A 24606-nucleotide genomic window follows, 5' to 3' on the forward strand; every position below is an offset into this window, starting at 1 on the left:
GTTGAGAATCATAGAGCTAACAATTTGGCACAAGATGCATCAGGTTATCGGATAAAGCGAGGGAAATTTCACAATACTGAAAATCTGATAACCAGTGCAGGGCCAAATCCCTAGGTCGCGGACCGTCCGCGTGAAAGCGTCGGACCGTCCGGGGTTACCAGGAAAGTTCTCCTAATCGATTCGGCTGATAACGAAGCTGATGCAAGTGATTGGAGGACGCCCATAATTAATTATTTATGAAATCCCAATGTCAGGACAGATAAGAACATTCGGCGTACAACTTTTAGGTATGTTTTGATGAGTGATGAACTCTACCGCCGAACAGTCAACGACGTCCTGCTTAAGTGCTTGGGCCCAGATGATGCTATATTAGCCATGGCCGAAGTACATGAAGGAATTTGTGGTACCCATCAACCGGCTCCAAAGATAAAGTGGCTGTTGCGAAGGTCTGGTTTTTATTGGCCTAATATGATAGCTGATATTTTCAAGTACTACAAGGGTTACCAAGTGTGTCAAAAATTCAGTGACCTACAGTTGGTCCCTGCAGCCGAATTACATCCTATCATCAAGCATTGGCCTTTCAGAGGATGGGAATTAGACTTTATTGGGGAAATTCATCCTTCATCATCAAAGGGGCATCGGTTCGTGTTAGTTTCCACTGACTACTTTACCAAATGGACTGAAGCCGTTGCTCTAAAGAACATGACACACAAGGAGGTAATTGAGTTCATAACTGAGCATATTATTCATAGATTCGGCATTCCCCAGACCTTTACTACAGATCAAGGGACTTCTTTTATGTCAAAGGAGGTACGTGAATTTGTTGAATTATATAGAATTAAGTTGCTTAATTCATCTCCATATTATGCTCAGGCCAATGGACAGACCGAGTCTAGTAATAGGACATTGATTAACTTGATAAAAAAGAAGATATCTGATAATCCTAAGCATTGACATAAGATTTTGTCCGAAGCTTTATGGGCTCACAGAATATCTAAACATAGTGCTACTAAAGTGTCTCCTTTTGAGCTTGTCTATGGGCAGGAAGCAGTATTGCCTGTGGAAATAAGTTTGAATGCTGTCAGGTTTGCCAGACAAAATAATCTAACCATCACTGATTATTACAATTCAATGATGGATAATATTGATGAGGTGGCCGACAAGAGGGTGATAGCTTTGGGAGCAATAGAAAAGGACAAGATCATGGTAGACACTAGACAGGGCCTACAACAAGAAGGTCAAAGCAAAGTCATTTCAAGTAGGGGACCTGGTGTGGAAGACCATTCTGCCTCTAAGGAATAAAGACCGGAAGTTTGGAAAATGGTCACCAAGCTAGGAAGGTCCTTATAAAGTAAAACATGTAATGTCTGGTAACACCTATTTATTGCAAACATTACAAGGCAAGGATTTACCAAAGGCATTGAATGGGTGTTTTCTCAAGCAGTACCATCCTAGTATGTGGCAAGATGCTTAAGAAAACCGATGTAATCACATCGAGTTAAAATGCTTTTGGTTTGCTCAGCTCCACCAAAAGGTTGGAGGCATATGTTGGGCACCAAAATGAGAGGCCGGACGGTTCGGCCCTGGGGCCGGACGGCCCGCGGTCCGGACAGTCCGCGCCTGTGGGCTGAACGGTCCGCGCAGGCGCAGAACAGATTAGGGTTCCGAGTTTCTTGCTATGTTTGTTGGCGAGAATCTCGGGATAAGCTCGGAAATTAGTTTGTAAAGGGTTCAGCCCCCCTCCTCTATAAATAGAGAGGTATACGGCCGATTTGTAATCATCAATCGAATTAAAAACACTTCTATTTCGCATTTATTTCCTAGGAATAGTTCTAGTCTAGTTCTATTTTAGCCTTCTGATCCCCCAAATTCTTCGCTTCTCTTCGACTCTACGTCGATTAGAGGAGTCTAGATCGGCCTGTCCGAGCCTAGACAACTTATAGGATCTCTCCTCCTCGACAGGGTCCCTCCCGGGAGCGAGATCCAAGCGCCGCCGCTGATCTTCCGCCACCCCTGTGCACGCGCGGACCGTCCGGCCGTCAGGCAGGAACCCTAGCCTCGCACCAGGCCGCGGACCGTCCGGCCTCTGCGCGCGAACCATCCGGCCTCTGCGCGCGGACCGTCCGCCCCTGTGCAGAGAGCACCGCCGCTAGTTCGTGTTGAGTGTTCGGTGCCCTAAAAAGGTGTCAACAGCGTAGATGACATATTTGATAATGGTATTCAAACGAAAAGCTTTTTAAAATGATGGTAAAACGACGACTCTACGTTTCATAATGATATAATTTCAAATTTGTCTTCATCACATAGTGCAAAAAAGCACCAGAAAAGCCGTACGGACGCTGAACAACACGCATTCCTACAATCGGACAATCCTACTCCAAGCATTGAGGGACACGGAGGCGGCGCCGTTCGGCACTGCACGCTCACGGGCTCGCGCATTAGTGGATACTCTCCCCCGGCGCCACGAAATCGTCCGCTCTCACCACCTTCCATCGGTCCCTCACGATCTTGCCAAGAATCCAAGATCCGCCTGCGGTAGCTAGCGGTCCTATCTTGATCCGATGGTGTCACCGACTCCGGGAGGGAAGGATGCAAGGGAGGGTGGCGGCAAGGCGGAGTGGATGATCTACGCCTTCGTGGCGCGCGGCACCGCGGTGCTGGCGGAGTACACGGAGTTCACCGGCAACTTCCCCGCCATCGCCGCGCAATGCCTGCAGCGGCTACCCGCCGGGTCGTCCTCCGCCGGCACCGGCCCTGACGGCCGTGGCGATGCGCCGGCACGGTTCAGCTACGCCTGTGACCGACACACATTCAACTTCCTCTTGTACCGCGGCTACGGTGAGATACGAATACGATGCGACCAATCGACGCCTTTTAAACTTTTAAGACTTTTGCTAGTAGAAGTAGGAGGTGCTATAGCGTATAGCCTATGGGGGACCAATGATTCTAAAACTCGACCTGCGGGAAAAGAGTTCCACCCATACATAGCGACACGGAAACCATGTGAGAACGACCACGATCGGGGCTGAGTCTTAGACCCGTGCTTTGGCGTGGGACAAACGAGGAGATTTTTTAACCACAACCTAAAATTCGCTCACACGGAGAGTCAACCCAGGACCAGACCATCTAACCAACTCGGCTAGAGGCACTTTCGCGGGACCAATTATTCTAATTTGTTATGCTTTCTTAGTGGTGCTAAAAATGACAGTGGCAAAGCTCCAACCTTGATTACTTCAGCTTGTACTACATAAGTAAAAAAACTAGAATCGGAGCTCGGGATTCTTTTGCAATCGGATTGCAAGATCACCCCCATAAAGGTATTTTCATTAATCGCCAGACTGGAACTATAAAAGTTCAACAACAATGTTGGTTATCAACCAAGAGCCTAAACTCTTTTGTCATGTGTGATCATGTTGATCCTGCATTGTTGTGGATCTTACAGATCTGGCTACAAGCCTACATAGTCCATTTGTTTCAAATTTCAAATTATAAGATGTTTTGGATTTTCTAGATATGTTACTTCATAATGTATATCTAAGTGTATAGTCAAACTTATGAATATAGAAAATTCAGAACGTCTTATAATTTATAATGGAGAGAATACAACTTAACTGCTATAGATCACATGATTATGATAATCTGTATATTTATGGTTACACATTTGCTATATGAACATTTTGTAGCCTATTGTGTAGTTGCGGAGGAATCCGTTCCAAAGAATGTCTCAGTGGCATTTCTTGAAAGGTTAAAAGATGACTTCATGAAGAGATATGGTGGTGGTAAAGCTGACACAGCTCTTGCAAAATGTCTAAATAAAGAATATGGGTATGTCTTGTAATAACTAATAAGTTCTGCTGAGAATGCACAGAATGTTTTATTGTTTTTTCCCCTGAAAAATGAGCTTTTCATCAATGCAGACAAGTTATAAAGCAGCACATTCAATATGTTCTTGATCATTCAGAGGAACTAGATAAAATGTTAAAAGTGCAAGCCCAAGTTTCAGAAGTGAAAAATATAATGTTAGACAGCATAGAAAAGGTATGTTATTGTGTTGTTATTCGTCGATGTGTATAGCAGCACCTGAAACAACATAGAACAGGACCAGGATTCCATGATTAATGTGTCCTCTCCTTGGTTGATGATATAGGCGCCACATAGAGCAAGTTATTGATAGAACTCATGGATGGAAATTGATTTTCATTTCTGCAAAAAAAACACTATTGGAGTGTCACATTAATGGAAATGACTTCTTAATCACGTACATAACATTCAAAGTAAACCTTGTCCATATAAGGATTTTTTTGCAATGAATATAAAGGAAATTATATGTCTTGTTAGGTGTACAGTTTATCGTTATTTTCTCATTTTTTAATTAGTTGCCTCTTTTTAGATGTTAGTTGATTTCATATCCTATAAAAGTAGTTGATGTTAGTAGGTAAATAAATTACATTTGTATGTCTCCTCAGATTTGATTTGACCGTGTATGCCTGGTTCTCTTAACTTCCCATGGATTGTATCATGTGTACATGATTTTCAATTGATAAAATAAAGTTTAATGCTATAAGCATAACAAGAGCAGAAGATTACACAGCAGTATGATGGTTATCATGCTTGCTTTAGTTATACATTATACATGGTGTGGGGGACATCAGTAAACTATTATTAACTGAAATCATTGTCCTAAGAAATGTTAGTGTTTGTGCAAGTTGAGTGTGCTGCATGGAAATCATCAACTTGTTCCTATGACCGCTATGGACGTCGTAATAATCAGAAATAAAAAAGGTTCTTTTTATATGTTGCCATAGTTTTATTTATTTGTTGAATTCCTGCATCACTTAAAAGTCTGTTTTACAGTTAGTTTGAATTGGCAATTCCTTATAATTTTGCCATTTCTGCCTCTTGTATTTTTAGACACTGGGCCGTGGAGAGAAATTGAGTGAACTCCAAGACAAGACTTCTGAGCTACATATTCAGGTACATGATCCCTTATGAACGTACAGAGTTATGTGCTTCTTTTCCTTCTATAATGGAATGTGTAATTCAGGCCCAGCAGTTCAAGAAACAGGGAGTGAAGATTCGCAGGAAGACATGGCTACAGAACATGAAAATTAAGTTGGTGATTCTTGGAATCCTTTTGCTCCTTGTAATCATAGTATGGGTATCTATTTGTCAGGGCTTTGACTGCACCAAGCATGAAACATAATAGAAATGGTACAACGCTGCTCCATCCATTTTAAATTATAACATGTTTTGGCTCTTTTTAGATCTATAGTTATGTCTAGATACATAGTTAAAGCTATAAATTCAGAAATGCTAAAACATTTTATAATTTAGGACAGAGGATAGTACTAGGTTGGAGCTGTGATAGATTTTGTGCTGGTGAAGCCAAGTGTACCTCTACATATGCTTCGGCTCTCTAGTTTCGTATCACGGTACAAATGTAAATCTGAGTTGGTCCTAAAGTGTACTCGCGATGTAAGACTAACATGATTCCTTCCGTACTAACTGGTCTATTTTGGACCCACCTTTTCTTTTTAATATAAATATATAATGATAAGCAGTTCATGTCCGTTTGGAAAAAAGAATCTAGCATAAAATCCATATCACCACTCATGTTTGCTCACCCTATTAAGGCCTTTTTTGTAGGGTTCTTTTAAAGGCTTCCTCAACAGCTCCTTCAATAAATCTATTAAACGACGGGCTTCTCTGCTGGATTCTCTATAAAAATAGGAAGAAGTCGTCTCGAGAAACCTAGCAAAGCTGAGAGCCCAAAAAAGAAGGCTTCTCTTGCGTCATTCCCTTCCCCTGAAAATAGAAAGAGTTATGTTTCTAACCAAATAAAGCACTCTTTCGGACTTCCTAAAAATAATGAGAAAGTTATTTTCTCATATGAGATAGAGCTGGAGTTGTGATGCAGAGTCCTACCAAAGAAGAGGGTCTAAGATCTTAGGCCTTGTTCCAATCTCGCGAGATAAACTTTAGCAGCTTTTTTTTAGCTACTTTTAGCTATTTGTAATCTAAACAGGAGAGCTAATAGTGGTAATTGAAGCTAAACTTTAGCACTTCAATTCATATAGCTAAAATTTAGCAGGAAGCTAAAGTTTATCTCGTGAGATTGAAACGGGGCCTTACAAGTTTTGTGGTACTACAGTTAGTTATAGGGTTATGAGGGTTATGTCGCTGGTACTACTTAAAGATATTTAACGTTCGGTTAGCAACATATCTAGTTCTTAAAGAGGTATGGTGCTTTCATACATACTTTAAATCTAAAACTTTTATTTTAAATGCAAGGGCTTTTGAATGGAAGAACCTAAGAACTTTTAATGGTTTTAGTTTTTATCTTTTTTACAGTTTATAGTACACAACAATTTTTTTATAGCTCATAATCTACTGTAACTTTTTTCACCCCACAGTCAAACAGACCTTTAGTCTCATTATCACTTTTCAAGAAATTAAATATTTACAACTTGGACCAAATATGAAATTTAATATTTATGATATATAGTAATGCTTATTAGACTAATTGCTGAATATATTATATAATAAAGTTATTTGAAGATATAAATGTTGCTGATATTTTTAAACCTAGTAAACTAAGCACAAAACACTATAAGATACTTTTTGGGACGGAGGGAAAGGGAATACTATGCAGCAAGTGTGTTAAACAAGTCCCATTTGCCATTATCGACCATCATTGCCAATCTTGCAGAAGGACCAAGCATCTGAATGCACCAATCCGTCTCTCTAACCAGCGTCAGTGCAGAAAAAACATGAAGTATGAATTCCGCATACAAGAAGCTGCAAATCTTTATTCATTATTCATCACTCATCATTGTACATGAATTGAACTTTAAAAAATGGTTGGACATGTTCGGCTGTCCCTTCCATAATGTATACACGATCAATACCATGTCTCTGAGAGGATGGCACGGTTCATAGTTTGCACGGTAAATCTTGTAAAAGACCATCATAAAATACCCTCTCGATATACAAGTATGAACTACAGAGAGCCGAGCTCAGTAGAACAGAAATCCAAAGGTGATACCTAATCTGCTCTATTATCTCAACGCACGCTACAGTGATTACAACAGAACTCAATCAAGCACATTCCCTCTCAGTTCCCACAATTTCACCGTGCCGTCGTCGCTCGCAGATGCCAATAACCTTGGGTCCTAGAAATTTATATGAGAAAATAAATATCTCTATCCAAAATTAAGGTAGGGTCGTAGGGATATCATGGAGAGCACATTGCATCATCTAAACAAATAAGGACTATCGCATTTCTAATTCTCAGACAATATCCGCCGACTAAATAAATTGAGACTTTTTTGTTGTGAATTCTCATAAGTTACCTGAGGACACCATCGCACACAGTTTATGTCCATGACATGTGCCTTCTCTTTCTTTAATATTAATCTGTATGAGGGCTTTTCAACCTGCACAATCCAGAATGCATTCAATAATTTGTGCAAAATATAAAAACAATATGTTCTCTTTTTACCATTTGGTCTAAAATAGATTGACATCCACATGAGCGAGAGCTTTAGAAGCTGCTAACAGCTTTTGCAAACGAAAAAAGCCATCGCAGTACTCGGAAAATACTAATAAAACGTTTTGGGGGAAAATAAGAACCATACATGTGAAAGGGTCTCTAACCTAGTGGTTAACTTCCAAGTAGCACCTCAAGTCCTAGGTTCAATCCCCCTCGGAGGCGAATTTTCAGGCTTGTTAAAAAAAATCCCCTCGTTGTCTCCATCCGCTCTCGGGTTACGATGTCTTGTGCGCCACCCTTTGGTTGGGCCGTTACAGAGTGGATGGTTGACGTCGACCCGTTAGTGATAGGAGAACAGGGTTCGAAGATTTCCTCGACCGAGACCATTGTCTTGGTCTCTTCTTAACATAATACCTGAAGGACAGTCTTTCCCTCCCCGGTCAAGTTTTATTAATAAGAACCATACATCACTGCCAGTTGATGCAACCAGCTATGTCACTAGGATTTTGTTATTGTTATTGGTGGTGTGGGAGGAGGGGGGATTGTTTATCCAAAGGCTATGCACTCTTCCAAAAATTGTAAATTGCTCACGATCCTTTATTTAAAGGAAAGATTGAATACTTATTTTTTAATTAGAACATTGTACTTCATATTTATCACAAACATAAAATGAACATGGGCAGCTAAACACGCCATATAAAGATTGGAATCATGCAAACATAAATGTGCAATGGATGGACAACATACCATGCTACCCTTCTCCTCAGTAAAAAAGCAGATTGCATCATCGCCCGCACCACTAGCTATAATATCCTCGCTGTCATGTAGAAGGATCAAGGAATGTCAAAGCAGAGTATAAGAGACAGTTCCACCAACAAAATTAGCAAACAAATCAGTAGATGCAACTATTATCACAAAATGAGAATAAACTATCTGTTAGATGGCTCTGCCAACCAACAAAAGCTGTGGACTCAAAAGTTTGGTCACAAAAGAACCTTATAATAATACAGTAACAATACTTTGAAGCTATAAACATAGATGGCCTAATTCAGCCAGAAATCAGATCTTTCAACAGCATAGTGATTCAAGATATAAAGCAGCATTTGTACATTTGGGCCACTATCTAATCAAAACTAGATATGTGAAATAATAAAGCATATCAACAAAAATACAATGGGGCACAATTTGTAGAACAGTGGCAGTTCTCACAACTTTGAAGCCAGAGACTAACATGAGAGAATTCATATAGATGGACTCAGTTGAGAGATAGTTCTTGCATCCTAGATGACAAACTTGCATAAGAACTTCAGTTTGGAGGGTTGAGATTTCAACTGACCTTGACCAATGGGCTGAAAAAATAGTCCGTCCATGATATCCTGTGAGAGTAGAAAGGTGTTGCCTGAAAAATCAAGTAACGACTATTCTGTTTAGAAGGTGCATTGCAGAAGGACAAGAGAGTTTTCACATCTATCTTTACGGGGGGGGGGGGGGGGGGGGGGGGGGGGGGTGGGTGGGGGTGCCTTAATGTTGTAGACACCTTTGTGGGCCGGCAGTATGCCAGGCGCCACAAAGGATAAGTCCTAGCTGGGCTGTTTGTTTAGAAGATAAGAGGAGATAAAGAGGAAGTCGGTTAGCCCTCCTATTTTAGTGGAGAGATTAGCTCTCAGTTGTTAGAGGTGGTTGAGAATAAAGTGGCGCCTAATCTATAAAGGAGCTGCTGTAGTTTGTATTAGGGTTATCAAAAGTCCTTGGTCGTCCTGGCGCACCTTGGGCCAGCTGATGGAACCAGCTCCTCCTCTGGCCGATCCCCCTACCCACTGAGATCCCTTCCACAGTCCCAAGCCTTACTGCGATCACCACTGCGCAGTCCTATGCGCTCACGACATATCAATTTGGTATCAGATTCCTCCAACGCATCGACCAACATGTCCGGCGTCGATCACGATCCTGCGAAGACCTCCTTCGACTCAGCCAAATTGGATCAAATATTGGCGCAGCTCTCCACCATTAACTCACGCCTCGAACTGCATGGACAGCGGATCACGCTACGATGGTGAGTCCGACGGCGCCTGTCGGGGTCATGGCTAGCACAAGATCTGCTCCTCGTGACCGCGTCGACGATGGTGGCTATCGAAGACCCAATGTCTCCTTTCCCCACTACGATGGTGAGTCCGACCCCCTGCCATGGATCAATAAATGTGAGACTTACTTCAGGGGCATGAGGACTCCATCCGATGAGAAGGTGTGGCAGGCATCACTCCATTTGGACGGTGTGGCGGCAGAGTGGTTCTACACTCTGGAGCGGGACACGGGCGACGTGCTCACTTGGTCCCGCTTCGTTGAGTTCACCCGTATGCGGTTTGGACCACCTCTACGGTCCAACGATATGGCTGATCTCAAGGACCTTCGGCGCACCAGCACTGTCGAAGACTATCAACGTCAGTTTCTGTCCATTCTCTGTCGTTGCGAGGATATGACGCAGCTCCAGCAAACTCAGATGTTTACCGTAGGCTTGGGTGAACCGCTTCGGACTGATGTTGAACCGCTGACTCCAACTACACTGCAGCGAGCCATGCACCTGGCACACGCCTATGAATGCCGTAAGGACGCCATCTGCTACATCAAAACCAACGACATCTGCAAACGCAACAAAGCCCTCGTTATCGGCTACCAGCAAACCCCGTTTGCGCAGGCTCTCCTCGGAGGAGGTTGCCGCCAAACGGGCCAGCAGTGAATGCTACCACTGCTCTGAAAAATATACAGTCGATCACAAGTGCCCTGCTTGCGGGGTTTTTCTGTTGGAATTGGATGGCAAAGATACCAGGACAACTAATGCACTGGCAGAGGAACTGGGCATATCACTTCATGCTCTCACTGGGATTGACATCGCCGACACACTGAAATTGAAAGTCTATCAATGGTGTGGCCCTCATTGCTCTTGTGGATTCGGGATCCACCCATACATTCATCCGCGATGCTATTGTGCCAAGACTGGGACTGCATGTGACTCCAACAGCTGAACTGCCTGTCAAGGTTGCAAATGGTGAGAAGGTGTTGAGTGGGGACGTCTGTTCTCAGACCCCATTCACTGTCGGCGAAGAGACCTTTACCACAACCTGCTACACTCTTCCCCTGGATGGCTTTGATGTGGTGCTCGGGGTGGAATGGTTGCATTCTTTGGGTCCTTTCATCTGCAACTTTGAGAAGTTGATGATGTCTTTTTGGCGCCACGGACACATGGTGCGTGGACAACTTGTTCGATACCTTGCTGCTATCCTTTGAAGACCTCTTCGTCGAGCCCCAGGGACTTCCTCCACCTCGCCGCCATGATCATCGCATCCGTCTTCTGCCAGGGACAGTACCAGTGGCGGTACGACCGTACCGCTACCCTCAGTTGCTCAAAGATGAGATTGAATGACAGTGTGACCAGATGATGTCCCAAGGTATCATCCGGGAGTGTACTTCGGCGTTCTCATCACCAGTGCTGCTTGTGAAGAAATCAGACAACACATGGCGCTTCTGCATTGACTACCGTGAGCTCAGCACGAAGACGGTCAAGGACAAATTTCCTATCCTAGTAGTGGATGAACTCTTGGATGAGCTTCAGGGAGCCCGGTTCTTCACCAAGCTTGACTTGCGTAGAGGCTACCATCAGGTGCGCATGCACCCAGAGGACATCGATAAGACGACCTTCCGCACGCACCATGGCCAGAGATAATTGGATTTTTGCCACTCACAATGTTGTCTTCTTGTTATAATTACCAGTGTGTCTATGAATTATGGGTCCAGCTGGGTCTATGAAATGTGGGCCTGATGGCAATTTTACAAACCTGTTTCTTGCTGATGGCAAATATCAGAATCTCTCCCATGGCCACTACGAGTTCTTAGTCATGCCTTTTGGCTTGACTAATGCACCATCGACATTCCAGGTGCTTATGAATGGTGTACTCAAGCCGTTCATCCGTAAGTTTGTACTGGTATTCTTCGATGACATATTAATCTATAGCTCTTCCTGGACCGAGCATCTTCAACATATGCGGCATGTATTCCAATTGTTAAGAGAGCAGAAGTTAGCCCTCAAGCGCACCAAGTGTTCCTTTGGCGAAACACAGGTGGGTTACTTAGGCCACATCATCTCTGATAAGGGAGTTGTGATGGACCCTTCCAAGGTTGAAGCAGTGGAGTCATGGCCACCACCGCGCTCCATCCGGTGCTCAGAGGATTTTTGGGTCTAACCGGGTACTATCGGAAATTCATCGCTGGTTATGGCATTGTAGCAGCCCCCTTGACAACACTGTTAAAACGAGAGGCATTCAGATGGACAGAAGAAGCAGAGGAGCCTTTTAATCTGCTCAAACAAGCCTTAATGTCTGCACCATTACTACATATGCCCGACTTCGACCGCAGTTTCATCGTTGATTGTGATGCATCAGGGTCTGGTTTTGGTGTCGTGTTACACCAGGGAGGTGGAGCTATTGCTTTCTTCAGCAGGGCAGTAGCACCTCAGCATCAAAAGTTGTCGGCATATGAACGAGAACTGATTGGGTTAGTGAAAGCAGTCCGTCACTGGAGGCCTTATATCTGGGGGCGCCAGTTTCTGGTCCGCACCGATCACTACAGCCTTAAATATCTGTTAGATCAGCGACTGACCACAATTCCCCAACATACATGGGTGAGCAAAGTATTCGGATATGATTTTGTGGTGGAGTACAAGCCTGGCAAACTCAATGGCGCAGTTGATGCTCTCTCACGTCGTGTCGAGCCAGGCATGGCGCTCAACACCATCTCTACACCTTTTGAGCTGTTTGACAGTTTGCGAGCCGAGGCTGCAACGGACCCACAAATCCAAGATGTGCGCCAGCAGCTTGCTGCCGACACTGTTTCATCGGGTTGGACAGATTTGGATGGGTTGCTCCTTTTCGAAGGTAAAGTCTATGTGCCATATGCCTCTACTCTTTGGCCGATACTATTGCCAGTGCCCATGACACAGGACATGAAGGAATCCAAAAGACAATTCACAGGTTCCGGTCGTCATTCGATAATCCTCATGCATTACAGAGAGTTAAGGAGTTCATCAAAGGTTGTTCAGTCTGCCAGCGCAATAAAACTGAACATCTCCATCCCGGTGGTCTCCTGCAACCTCTATCAGTGCCTTCAGAAGTATGGAGTGATATTTCTATGTACTTCATTGAGGGGTTCCCAAAAGTGGGCGACAAGTCGGTGATTCTCACGGTTGATGATTGTTTCTCCAAGTTCGCACACTTTATTGCTCTGGGACACCCTTACACAGCAGCATCGGTAGCAAAGGCCTTCTTTGATAACATTGTCCGTCTCCATGGGTTGCCTTACTCCATTGTCAGTGATAGAGATACAATATTTACTAGCACATTCTGGTCAGAATTGTTCCAGCTGGCAGGAGTCAAGTTGCCCATGAGTTTAGCATTCCACCCCCAATCTGATGGACAGTCGGAAGTGGTCAATCGAATTATCACCATGTATCTTCGGTGCCTGGCAGGGGATAGACCAAGAGAGTGGCTTAAATGGCTTCCATGGGCTGAATTCTGCTACAACACTTCCTTCCAAACTGCTCTTCGATGCTCTCCATTCAAGGTGGTATATGGCCGAGAACCTCCTGCTCTTCTGCCCTACCATCCAGGAACATCACAGGTGGCTGATATTGACAAACAACTACATGCTCGCGATGAATTCTTGGCGGATATTCGTGACCGATTGATGTCACAGGTTACAATGAAAAGCTACCAGGACAAGCACCGACGTGAAGTGGAGTTCCATGAGGGCGATTGGGTATGGCTACGCTTACAGCAGCGCACAACAGTTGGTGTCACTTCTGCTACACCTCACAAGCTTGGCTCAAAGTTCTTTGGGCCTTATCAAGTGCTATCGAGGGTGGGCACTGTCTCTTACAAGCTCCAGCTTCCTCCTAGGGCCAGAATACATGATGTGTTCCACATTTCTCTACTTAAGAAATTCATAGGGGAGGCTCCAACCCAAGTTATACCACTGCCCGAGCTCCTCATCGGCAGAGTCATCCCTACACCAGAAAAAGTCCTCCATGCAAGGCTGAATTGGGGGTGTGGGAAGTTCTGATCAAGTGGACAGGCCGAGCAGAGACGGATACTTCTTGGGAGCAGCTGGAAGACTTCAAGCTTAGATACCCGACCATGACGCTCGAGGACGAGCTCTTTGTCGGCGAGGGGGGGAAATGTTGTAGACACCTTTGTGGGCCGGCAGTATGCCAGGCGCCACAAAGGATAAGTCCTAACTGGGCTATTTGTTTAGAAGATAAGAAGAGATAAAGAGGGAGTCAGTTAGCCCTCCTATTTTAGTGGAGAGATTAGCTCTCAGTTGTTAGAGGTGGTTGAGAATAAAGTGGTGCCTAATCTATAAAGGAGTTGATGTAGTTTGTATTAGGGTTATCAAAAGAAGTTTTACCTGGCCGGTAGAGCTTCCTTGGTCGTCCTGGCGCACCTTGGGCCAGCTGACAGAACCAGCTCCTCCTCTGGCCGATCCCCCTACCCACTGAGATACCTTCCACAATCCCAAGCCTTGCTGCGATCACCACTGCGCAGTCCTAGGCGCCCACAACATATCACTTAATAATAAATAGTCATTAGCGCGCGCTAGTGCGCGCATATATATCTCGTATCTCCAACGAGAAATGTTCAGACGCATGTGTCATGCCAGTGAAGTGTCCAAACAGAATAGGACATTTCATACCAAATACAGTATTAAATAATTAGGATGAGGTTGCTGCACTGTTTAATATGTCATAATATATATAATAATAGAAAATAACAAATGTTTCTTCAACTCAAATAGCATGTAGTCACTGACAGTATTGCTGTCGTTGCATTGTTGCAGCAGATAACTAATGGGATATAGAAACCAAACAGTTCTCAAATGCTTGTCTCTTCAACTGTCATGTTTGGTTTTTCATGCTATACACACTCCATGTCTCACTGCAGTCCATAGGAGGTATTGTCTTCCTCTTCAAATTTCTCAGTGGCAGCAAAAGCTAGTTTCTTCTCATTTGGCCTCCATCGACTCTCAAACATCTTGTTCAACTGAATGGTCATGTCGTGCACAGCATGCCCCCAAGGATTATAAGCCATAGCGTTGTTAAAGGTCAGCCTGGCATCCGCAGCAAAATCAGATGGACTTGTGCATGAGCCAGATTGGAGCTTCTTGTGGACTGTTACCAAGATCCATTGGGATCTTGACAATGTCAAACTAATCAGGAATTTGCAGCTTCTCAACATCAACCGGAACATTGAATATATTACTACATTTCCATAATCTTCTTCAAAATAGCTTCACACTGCTTAAACACTGCAGCTTCAGATAACACTGTACACGGTTCAGGCCGGGGTTTTGTAGGTAGGTGACCGACTGATACAAACAGGGGCTGCAAAATATGGCTCCTTGAGCAGATCCCGCACGGAATCAGGCTCTGCTCGAAATCTCTTCCGAACATATCGTCATTTAGATGATGACATTTTAAGACGGCACAAAGGTCCCCAGCTTCACATCAAAGGTATTGATGTTCGGGCTATACACTTGCGCTTTGGCATCAATGTCTGATTCCCGCCTGAATCATACATCTCCCTGCATCAGTCCAAGGAACCCCAAAATCCAAAGATAATCCAAATATGGAACAGGGGATCAAGGATGTGAGCCTAGACCTGGTGACGCTGGATCTGAAACAGCTGCAACCCTAGGCCGGGATCCGGCAGCATGACAGCAGCAACCACGGGCGTCCGCGCAAGGAAGCTGGATCTGCGCGGGACGGCGAGAGCGCACGATGGCTGCCCTGTGGCGCCTCGCCTTATCCTCCTAGTGCCTTATCCTCCTTAGCCTGGCACGGATGTCTTTGAAGGGAAAGTTCCAGACCCACGTGCAAGGGAAGTGTGCAGAGTACGTTTCGTAACGGAACAATGTAAATAATTTAGACGACGTGGATGACTTCGCTGCAGGTTGTTCCACAGCGGTTTAATATATAGGAATTAATTGTCAAGATTACCTAAAACATACTATACACCATCAAGAGAACTACAAGAGTTAATGCTTAAGTCAATCCATAGCCATTAAGTGTATCATGGTGGGAAGTATTTCTCAGCTTGTCAACTTTAGCCGAGTTGAAAGGACAATATAAGAGAAACACTTCTCTGCAAAGCAAAGCTACACCCTAGTTAGTTCTGCATTTGCAACAGGACAAGATAAACAGAAAATGTGAAATTTTGATGCACAAAATCAGCATTAATAAAAAATGGTATAAGGACATTAATATTTTTGATACATAGTAGTACTGTAAAGTAGAAGTTCTGAGGGCTGGTGAGCTACAGGTTCTTCTACAGCCTAAGCTTCTGGGCTAAGTTATGCTACTCCTGGGTTACCAAATTCATGCAGAGAACACAATCCTTAAAAGAAAACTAACTTCTTACCAAGAGTCATGACCTTCGCCAGTTTTTGGTTGAGACAAATCAGCACTTGTGTCCCATATTTTCAACGTTTGGTCATCACTAAATAACAAGTGTATGACATTAGTAACTACTCTAGGGTAAACCCCAGCAGAAGAGAAACATTAATGAAAGAACAGTCAAACAAACCTGCATGTGACCATCCTGTCACCTTTAAGGTTAAAGGATAATGCCCATACTGTTGATGAATGACCACTGGAATTAAGAAAAATGCAACCTATCAAACAATGCAATAGTGCAAGTGATAAAACACTGAAACTAGAACAAAAAAATTGTGTTCTGTTATAAGTCAGAGAACATTAATTCAGTACCCAACTGTCATGAACAATGAATACAATCATAAAATTATGTAGTCCTTCTCTATTTTATATTTAGTATAAAAAGGGCAGCAGAAAATCGATCTCAATAAGGAACCATATGGAAAACAATCCTAAGTTAACTGCAAAATCATACAAGCAAATTGTTATCATATGGTTCACATGGAATCCATAATGATGGCTCACAAAGTCAGAAGGGCCGGCAAGAGGAAAGGAGCACTTTACCAGTTATTGGCTTCAGTTAGTGTCTGCACACAGTGCCACTCATCGTCTCCATCACCAGCCCAGACCTGCATTATACAAGCTGCCATATGAACCAATTTAATAGCAGCAGAATTTAGAGGCTCCACCCTTCTTTGTTCCGGCAGCCAAGTAATAGCAACCCAAAATAGCAAAGCAACTTGCGCATGGAAGAATTTGAACATGATACATAGGATAAGCGAACGCAATTGCACAATGGACGCATCTGTTCAGAGTTGGACAGGTTCATACCCTGATGGAATTATCATAGCTGACGGAGACCAAAATGTCAAGAATTGGGTGCCACTGCACCATCTTGACGTCCTGCGTGTGGCCCGGCAGCACCGAGACACACTCGAACTCGTTCCCTGGCAGCACCTCCCATATCCACACCATCTTGTCCCGGCTGCATGTGGCGAGCAGTGACCCAGACGGGCTCCATGACACGCTCTTCACCTCGTTGTCGTGCCCCTGCACGCCCAGAGCACAGAGGTCAGCATCCACAGAAAGCACAGCAAGTGGTGTGGGCACCGATCCTGATCCTTGCCAAGCTTAGCAAACTCAACTCCAGCGTGGCGACGCACTCAAAGTCGGCGCCGTTGTACTCCCACACTGCCGTGGTGGCGTCGAAGCTCGCGGTGGCGAGCAGCTTCCCGTTGGGGGACCAGGCGCAGGACCTCACCGTGCGGTTGTGCGTGTCTTCCAGCACATCCTGCCCCGAACCAAGCGACGAGATTAAGCTACGACACGCGTCAAACCCGTAATTTTAAACCAAACGGACGGAGCCACACTTCGGGGAGAGGAGGGACGAGGGTGGCGCTAGTTACCGAGCACTGCCAGGCGCCGTCAGGGGCGCGCTTCCAGATCCGGACGGTCTTGTCGCCGCTGCAGGAGGCGAGAACGGGGCTGGAGCCGGGGCCCGGGGCGGGGTTCCAAGCGAGCGCCCACACGCGGTCGGCGTGGCCCGTCAGGCGGTGGGCCTCGCGCAGCTCCGCGCCGACGTCCATGGCCCGGCCTCCGGCGACCAGCGGCGCGTCTAGGGTTTCGGGGATCGGCCGGGTCGAGCTACGGCGTACGGTCACTCGGAGGAGCAGGGGGCGGAGAGAGGAGAGGAGGGGCAGGTGAGGTCAAACCTTCAGTAAAAGGTGCGAGGCGGCGAGGCGGCGAGGCCCGAGGGGAGATGTGACGAACTGGGCCGGGGGAGTACACGTACACGACATTTGCCCGGGTTAATTAGTTGTGTGCTATTATAATTTTTTTGAAATTTTTTTAGTGGGTAGCTTTGCCATTAAATTTTTTATTAGATTTAAAATACGGATTTTATACTGTCTTAGAATCACGTCCACCGACACTATACGTATTTTGGTATTGCCCACTTTTTTTTCTCAAACGGCTCCTAGCTGCCTTGGGGCTATAAAAGGGACCACTAGACGCATGGAGTAGAATACCAAGCACCTCTTGAATATCCTAAGACGCCGAGACCTCGCATTCGTGTATTTGATTCACTGTGTTAGAGATTTGAGCATTTTTCTGAGTTGTAACTGCGTTGTGCTGCATTCGTGTGCTCGTTCTCGTCTTGTGTGCGTGTTAGTGCTGCGACTCTCGCTTTTGTGTGTGTTGCTATTCCCACCTTACTTCTGTGCTCATTCGAGATCATTTTGTGTAAGGCGTGAGTGACTCCAAAATATGGAGATTCCTCACAAGGGGATAAACTTGAGATAAAGAGAACCGTGGTATTCAAGTGGATCATTGGATCACTTGAAAAGGGTTGAGTGCAATCCTCGTCCGTTGGGATGCCACAACGTGGACTAGGCAAGTGTTCCAGTTGGCCGAACTATGAGATAAAAATCGTTGTGTCACCTGTCTTTATTCTTGTGCGGTTCTCTCTACTTCTACTCACTTTATAATTGCTCTAAGTTTAATACTCATCTTGTGAGGAGCAATTAAGTGAAGAAGTTATCTCTTCTCGTTCTCTCCCTCTCTAGTCAAAGCACCTTGGTTTTGACTTCACTAACATTTCATAAATCAAGTTTGTGTTGTTTAGTCTTGATTTTTACAGGATCGTCTATTCACACCCTCTAGGTGCTCTCACCTTGTCCAAAACAACTTTTAGAACTGGAGGGAGTACGCATCATTTTATATTGTGGCTCACCATTTCCATTCACACTTAGCGGGTTTCACATCTTAGCCACATGCGCTATGAGGTGCCCTCCCTCCCATTTCTTGGGACGAAGACGAATAGAGTAGACGAGTAGTAGACTAGCATGTCTAAGAGCATCTCAAGAGACTATATATTTTTACTCTTTATTTAACTCTTTATTTATGTCTCCATAAAGATTATTAAACTCTATATGTAACATCTCATTCCAACAAATTTCCTAGCAAGTAAGTTAGTTTGGCTAGCTGAAGTGGCTAGCCAATTTTAGCTAGAGGGGGTCAATTTGGAGAGCTAGATAGTTTAGCGAGTTGGATAGCTAATCTGTTAAAGAGTTATTTTACTGTTAAATAGCTACAATTTGGCTTGGCAAGTCATTTGACCAGTCTCTTGAAGATGATCTAAGACTAACTCTAGGGACATACTCTAAAACATTCTCTTCCATGTATTTAGAGAAGGTTCTCTCCTTGGTAAGCTTCAACGGTATCCTCTAATACGTAAGGCCAGTTTCATGAATTTTTGAAGTTCCTCAGAGGGTGCTTGAAAAACACTGTTTTCATACATCCTCATGAAATTGCACAAAAATTACTCACCATGTCATTGGTTACATGATCTACCGATTCAATTCTGTTTGTCCACTCGATAACCATTAAAGATAATTAAGTAAACTAACACAAATTAATTGTATTATAGAAGCTAAAGTCTATGTGCAAGTGAAACACTCTTAAACCCTGTCTAATTAATCTGTTGAAGTTGTTTCGTGGTAAAGCTGGAAAACTAAAGCTGCAATTTTTGAAGTGAAGCCCTCACAAAGGGGGCCTAAATCACTACCGGAATCAGCTCCTTTGCCGTGTGTCTGAGACACACGGCAAAGGCTATTTTACACTCGGCAGATGCTTTGCCGAGTGTAACACTCGGCAAAGAACGCTCGGCGAACCGTACATCGGCAACAGTCTCTTTGCCGAGTACTTTTTGTCGGGCACTCGGCAAAGAAAAGTCATCGTCACGGCGCCAAGTGACGGTGACGGATCCTTTGCCGAGTGCCTTCTATGGCACTCGGCAAAGAGGCCAATTTTGCCGAGTGTTTGCTCGAGAGGCCCTCGGCAAAGACTGGTCCAATGGGCCCCACCGCCAGTCCCTGTGCCGAGAGCTCTAGTAGGCACTCGGCAAAGGAGGCTTCTTTGCCGAGTGTCTGGTGGACTGGCACTCGGCAAAGAACCCTCCAGTGGGCCCCTTTGCCAGTATCTTTGTCGAGTGCCTTGGCAACAGCACTCGGCAAAGATGTCTTTGCCGGTTCCCAGGTTTCCTTCTTTGCCGAGTGTCATTGTCAGCACTCGGCAAAGATGGCTTTACCGGTTCCCAGGTTTCCTTCTTTGCCGAGTGCCATGGTCATAGCACTCGGCAAAGCGACCCTTTGCCGAGTGTCACACTCGACAAAGTGACCAGGATGTCCCTTTTTTATTTGCTTTTGTTGTTCCATCCAAACAAACAAAAGATATATATCATTCACATCACATTATATATCAATCACATCACAGAATGAACACATTTATCATCAACACCATATATATCACAAAGTCTCACTAAAGTCTCACAAATATAAGTCAGGATCATCACAAAACAGATATAAGTCTGCATCATCACTAACATCACCAAGTATCTCACAAGATAAAGTCTAACTAACATCACCAACACTCATAAAGGTAAGTCTGGATCATCACAAAACAGATCATCAACGAGGTGGGCATCTGGACTGGTTCGGCGAAGGGCTGGACGAAGCATGAGGGTTGTTCGACGCCGCCGATTGACCCTGCACAGAGAAGAGATTGTATGTGTGAGAACATATGAATATATATCATGCAGTACTAAAATTTTGATACTCACAGGAGTAGTGAACTCTGTAGGGTCAGCTGCAGGGAACAACGGAGGTGGTGGAGCATGACCCTGTGCGGCGCCAAGGCTCTGCATGTACGCGAACATCTCCGCCATCCTCTTCTCCAGCTCCTCACGTTGCCTCCTCTCATCATCTAGTTGAGTCTGTAATATTTCGCCCTAATGTTACGATAATGCAAAGAGAAGATATATAAAAATCAATGAACGATGAATAGATAAGGAGTAACCTGGAGTTGCTGGATATGATGCTGTGAGGTGTCCTGCCGAGGTCGTATGGCTAGGCTCGCGCTCGTGCTCCTTGCTCGCACCTGAGAGAGAGTGGGAGTGGAGGACGAGTCGATTGCCTCGTCGGCAATCCAGTACCGCCCATGCCTCTTGCCTCCTCTGACCCTCATGAGGACATCTCCGTCGATGTCCTCGGTCCTCGGATCGTAATCTGGCCCATGGACCTCCTTGGCCATGGCGGTGTACTCACTGAGTCGGCTGTGGATGGCGGGGTTGGTGTACGCCTCGGGCCCGTCATCCGGGTTGTAGGTGACGTCGGACGTCGCCTTCCCCTTGTGGGCCATGGCATATGCCGAGAACGTGGAGCAAGGCGCGCCACCATGTGTCGCCGACTGCGAGAAAACCAACGAGATGGTTAGAAATCATGTCTAATCGAAAGTTATATACCTAAATAAAAAAGAGTGTGTACCCATGCTTCCGCGTATTTGCCCAGGCTGCGGCTGCCTTGATGGTGAGAGGGACCTTGCATCAGCAAACGTCGTTCCCGGCTAGCGTTGTGCGCCTCATCCCACTCAGCCGAGCACCACCTCTGCACCATCTGCTCCCAGCACTCAGGATGCGCGGCGCACCAATGAGGAATCATCTCAAAAAATATAAGTACACCGCATATCAGAAGATAAAAATAAGCATATTTAGTACCAATAATAAAGTTTTGTATTTACCTGCAAGTACTAGTCCGGAGTCAACGACATGGTTCGGGCGTCCTTCTTGTTCACCTTCTCCCCAAGGACGGAGCCGTGGTAAGTGACGATGGCCTGGATGCGCGCCTCGTAGTGCATGTCCACGACAAGCTTCTTACAGCACGTCGTAGACACCACATCCGCCCTGGCCTCGTATCCAGCATCGCACCTGAAGAAATCCTACATACAAAGACGATGTATCCATACATTATTTCAAGAATATGCAACAAATGTGACTTATTAAACAATATAGTGCGAGGAAGACTTACCCACAGCTCTTGTTTCACCCGCTCCGCCTTGTTGTTGAATTGTCTGCCATCCCGATCTACTGTATCGGGGGCGACGACGTAGTGGTCGAAGGTGTATGCTGGGCTCGTCACTCCGGCGTACTCGACAAGTCCAGGGAAGTGTTCCCGGCATAGAAGGCCGAGGATGCCATTGGGGTTGCGGCCGTGACCCCCTGCAGTCTCCAAAACCATCCAAGACCTGTCCAAGTGATTAAGATGAAGTATTAGTTTCTATTATTAATTTGAACATATAATATGAAAAAGCAGCAACAACATCTAAAGTTACCTACCTCTCTCCATCGGGTCGTATCAGCGGACGTCTGTCACGAAGTATGGGTCGCTTAGGGAGGCTCGCGGGACCTCGCAGGTAGATACTCCTTGAACCTGAGGAGCCAGAACCTGAGACATCCTGCTGAGCGGCGTCGTCGTCGTCGTCGTCCTGCTGTGTCGCATCGTCGTCGTCCTGCTGTGCCGCATCGACAGCGGCTTGCTGCTCCACCTGCTGCTGTACGGCGTCGTCCTGCTGCGCCTCCTCCTCCGTCCTACGGGTGCTCCTCCTCCCCCTCCCCCCTCCCCCTCCCCCTCCTCGTCCTCGTCCCACCGTCCACCATCTTTGTCCAACAACCTGCAATTAAGAGTAAACAATTAAGCACAGATAAAAAATATATATTTAGAAACATATGCAAAATAAATGAAATATAGCATTACATCGATTAAAAATAATCTTCATATGTGTCCGGGTTAGCCGGATCATAAGTGTCATCATCACTATCAACCATTCCATAGTCAACATTATCTGAAGGCGCAATTTCGTCATTGGCATTGCCTTCAAGTATTTCTAAGTCATTCTCATTTTGCACCTCATCATCCTCGTCATCAACAACTATTTCAATATCTACTTCCATTCCGATCGCTTCAGTTAAGTCTATCTCAAATTGCCCTTCGAGCCCATCTTCTTGGAAGAACTCTCTGTCATATGTGTCCGAGTCTAAGTTATAATCTTCATCGTTTGGAACAGGTAATTTAGCGTGCGGTGATACCTTATACACAACATCCCAACCCTTAAGATGTTGTTTCATTTGGCACGCATATGGAAGATAATACACTTGTGTGGCCTGTTGGGCCACAATATAGACATCGTCTCCTGGTAAGGTGGAATCCTGTCGAATTTCGACTAGCCCAAGATTAGAATGTGTCTGTCTCGTAACTTCAGGGTCAAACCAATGACATTTGAATATCACTGGAGTAAGAGGTTTGGAACCATAAAAATTGAGTTCATATATTTCTTCAATTCTTCCATAATACTCGACCTCGTCAAGCCCGGGCGTAAAGACTCCAGAACACGTGGTTTTTCGATTGGGCCGACTTTGGTCGTACCTTGTTGTGCGAAAACGGTATCCATTGACGTCATACCCAGAAAATTTCCTGACCCTATAGGCAAAGCCATTGGCTACTTGTCTCAACTCGGCACTCATAGACGGCTCTCTTTGGCCCTGCAAGTTCAAACACGCTAGATTGTTATATTATTCGCACGTAAGAGCAACTTGAAATGACAAACTAAGCACGTACCTTATGTTTAAACCAGGAAATGAAATCGGGCAATCCATTTCCCGCACCCTTTCTAAGAAGGGTATCATATTCCTGTGGAGTTGGGTCCCTTGATCGACGCCAGAATTCATGAAGAAATTGCTCCATGTATGGCGTCACCTCTTCAAGGTTGGTCAATACATATAGCATGATATGGCGCCACTCTTCATGTCTCAGGGTCTTGGTGGTCGAACCACTCGCGCTTCCGAGTTGCCCTCGAAAAATGCTGAGGTTCGATTCATTGCAGCCATCATTGTAACGAGGGGGTGGATTATGCACGCTCGGCAGTTTGTCACCGTAGTAAGTTGTTGTGAAGTTTGACACCTCCTCCAGTATGTATGCCTCTGCAATGGAAGCCTCGATTTTGCATTTATTTCTACATTTCTTTCGGATACTCTTTAGACATCTCTCGATTGGATAGCACCAACGTCCCTGCACGGGCCCCCTCATTCGTGCTTCATACGGGAGATGAATAATCAAATGCTGCATCGGATTGAAGAAGCCGGGTGGAAAGATCTTCTCCAGCTTACACAGTAACACGGGTGCCATCCTTTCCAAGTCTGCAATCATGGTCCGAGCTAACTCTTTTGCACAAAGCTAGCGGAAGAAATAGCTCAACTCTGCAAGCGCTAGCCAGACATGCTCAGGGACATAGCCTCGAACCATCGCCGGAAGAATTCGTTCAATCCATATGTGGAAGTCATGACTCTTCATCCCTAAGACTCGCAGAGTAGATAAGTTCACCCCCCTACTAAGGTTAGCTGCATACCCATCAGGGAACATTAACATCTTGATCCACTGTAGTACTTCCTTCCTCTGGGCCCTGCTCAGGACGAAATCGGCCTTAGGCCTTCTCCATGTCTTACCACCACTAGGCGGCTTCATCTCTTGGTTTGGTCTATCACATAACTCTGCCAGATCCACTCTTGCCTTTACGTTATCCTTTGACTTATCAGGAATCTCCATAATTGTTGCCCAAAGTGCCTCGGCGACATTCTTTTCAGTGTGCATCACGTCAATGTTGTGTGGAAGGAGCAGGTCATCATAATAGGGGAGCCGAGTCAAGCCCGACTTATGTGTCCACATATGTTGCTCACCATATCCCACAAAACCACCTTCTGGGTTGGCCACGAGACCATCTATCTGTTCGCGAACTTCGGCACCAGTCATCA

At 45.2% G+C, this 24606-nt stretch overlaps 2 protein-coding genes across 4 annotated transcripts; one reads left to right on the forward strand and one right to left on the reverse strand.

Annotated features, from left to right (window-relative positions):
* The first annotated feature begins 2341 nt into the window (after positions 1–2341).
* On the forward strand, positions 2342–5897 carry LOC100283894 (vesicle-associated membrane protein 724). 3 transcript variants are annotated; one of them, XM_008653272.3, is made up of 6 exons: positions 2347–2838; positions 3684–3825; positions 3918–4038; positions 4912–4974; positions 5045–5211; positions 5647–5897. In XM_008653272.3, the coding sequence occupies exons 1-5, from the start codon at positions 2562–2564 to the stop codon at positions 5201–5203; spliced, it is 762 nt and encodes a 253-aa protein (XP_008651494.1). In that variant the 5' UTR covers positions 2347–2561; the 3' UTR covers positions 5204–5211; positions 5647–5897. The 3 variants fall into 3 exon arrangements, with proteins under 3 accessions (NP_001150264.2, XP_008651494.1, XP_008651495.1); XM_008653273.3 differs by having other exon boundaries at positions 3696–3825; NM_001156792.2 differs by lacking the exon at positions 5647–5897 and having other exon boundaries at positions 2342–2838; positions 5045–5229.
* Positions 5898–6781: 884 nt separating this feature from the next.
* LOC103632169 (protein CIA1) lies at positions 6782–17767 on the reverse strand. The gene is made up of 10 exons (XM_020541778.3): positions 17375–17767; positions 17113–17259; positions 16800–17018; positions 16533–16597; positions 16120–16185; positions 15955–16032; positions 8829–8891; positions 8240–8309; positions 7353–7436; positions 6782–7172 (listed from the first exon to the last, which is right to left on the reverse strand). Exons 1-10 carry the CDS (start codon positions 17552–17554, stop codon positions 7095–7097), a joined length of 1050 nt encoding a protein of 349 aa, XP_020397367.1. The 5' UTR covers positions 17555–17767; the 3' UTR covers positions 6782–7094.
* Between the last annotated feature and the right edge of the window lie 6839 nt (positions 17768–24606).

This window comes from Zea mays, chromosome 7 (genome assembly GCF_902167145.1).
Source record: "Zea mays cultivar B73 chromosome 7, Zm-B73-REFERENCE-NAM-5.0, whole genome shotgun sequence".
Lineage (NCBI taxonomy): Eukaryota > Viridiplantae > Streptophyta > Magnoliopsida > Poales > Poaceae > Zea > Zea mays.

Bases quoted from the DNA above. Each gene is read 5' to 3' on its own strand.
- LOC100283894 (NM_001156792.2), top strand. From the start codon at position 2,562: ATGGTGTCACCGACTCCGGGAGGGAAGGATGCAAGGGAGGGTGGCGGC. The intron at 2,839-3,683 runs GTGAGATACGAA...AACATTTTGTAG, and splicing joins CCTCTTGTACCGCGGCTACG to CCTATTGTGTAGTTGCGGAG. The intron at 4,039-4,911 runs GTATGTTATTGT...TTGTATTTTTAG, and splicing joins TGTTAGACAGCATAGAAAAG to ACACTGGGCCGTGGAGAGAA.
- LOC103632169 (XM_020541778.3), bottom strand. From the start codon at position 17,554: ATGGACGTCGGCGCGGAGCTGCGCGAGGCCCACCGCCTGACGGGCCAC. The intron at 17,019-17,112 runs TTGAGTTTGCTA...CTGGGCGTGCAG, and splicing joins AGTGCGTCGCCACGCTGGAG to GGGCACGACAACGAGGTGAA. The intron at 8,310-8,828 runs GTCAGTTGAAAT...TCTACATGACAG, and splicing joins TTTTCAGCCCATTGGTCAAG to CGAGGATATTATAGCTAGTG.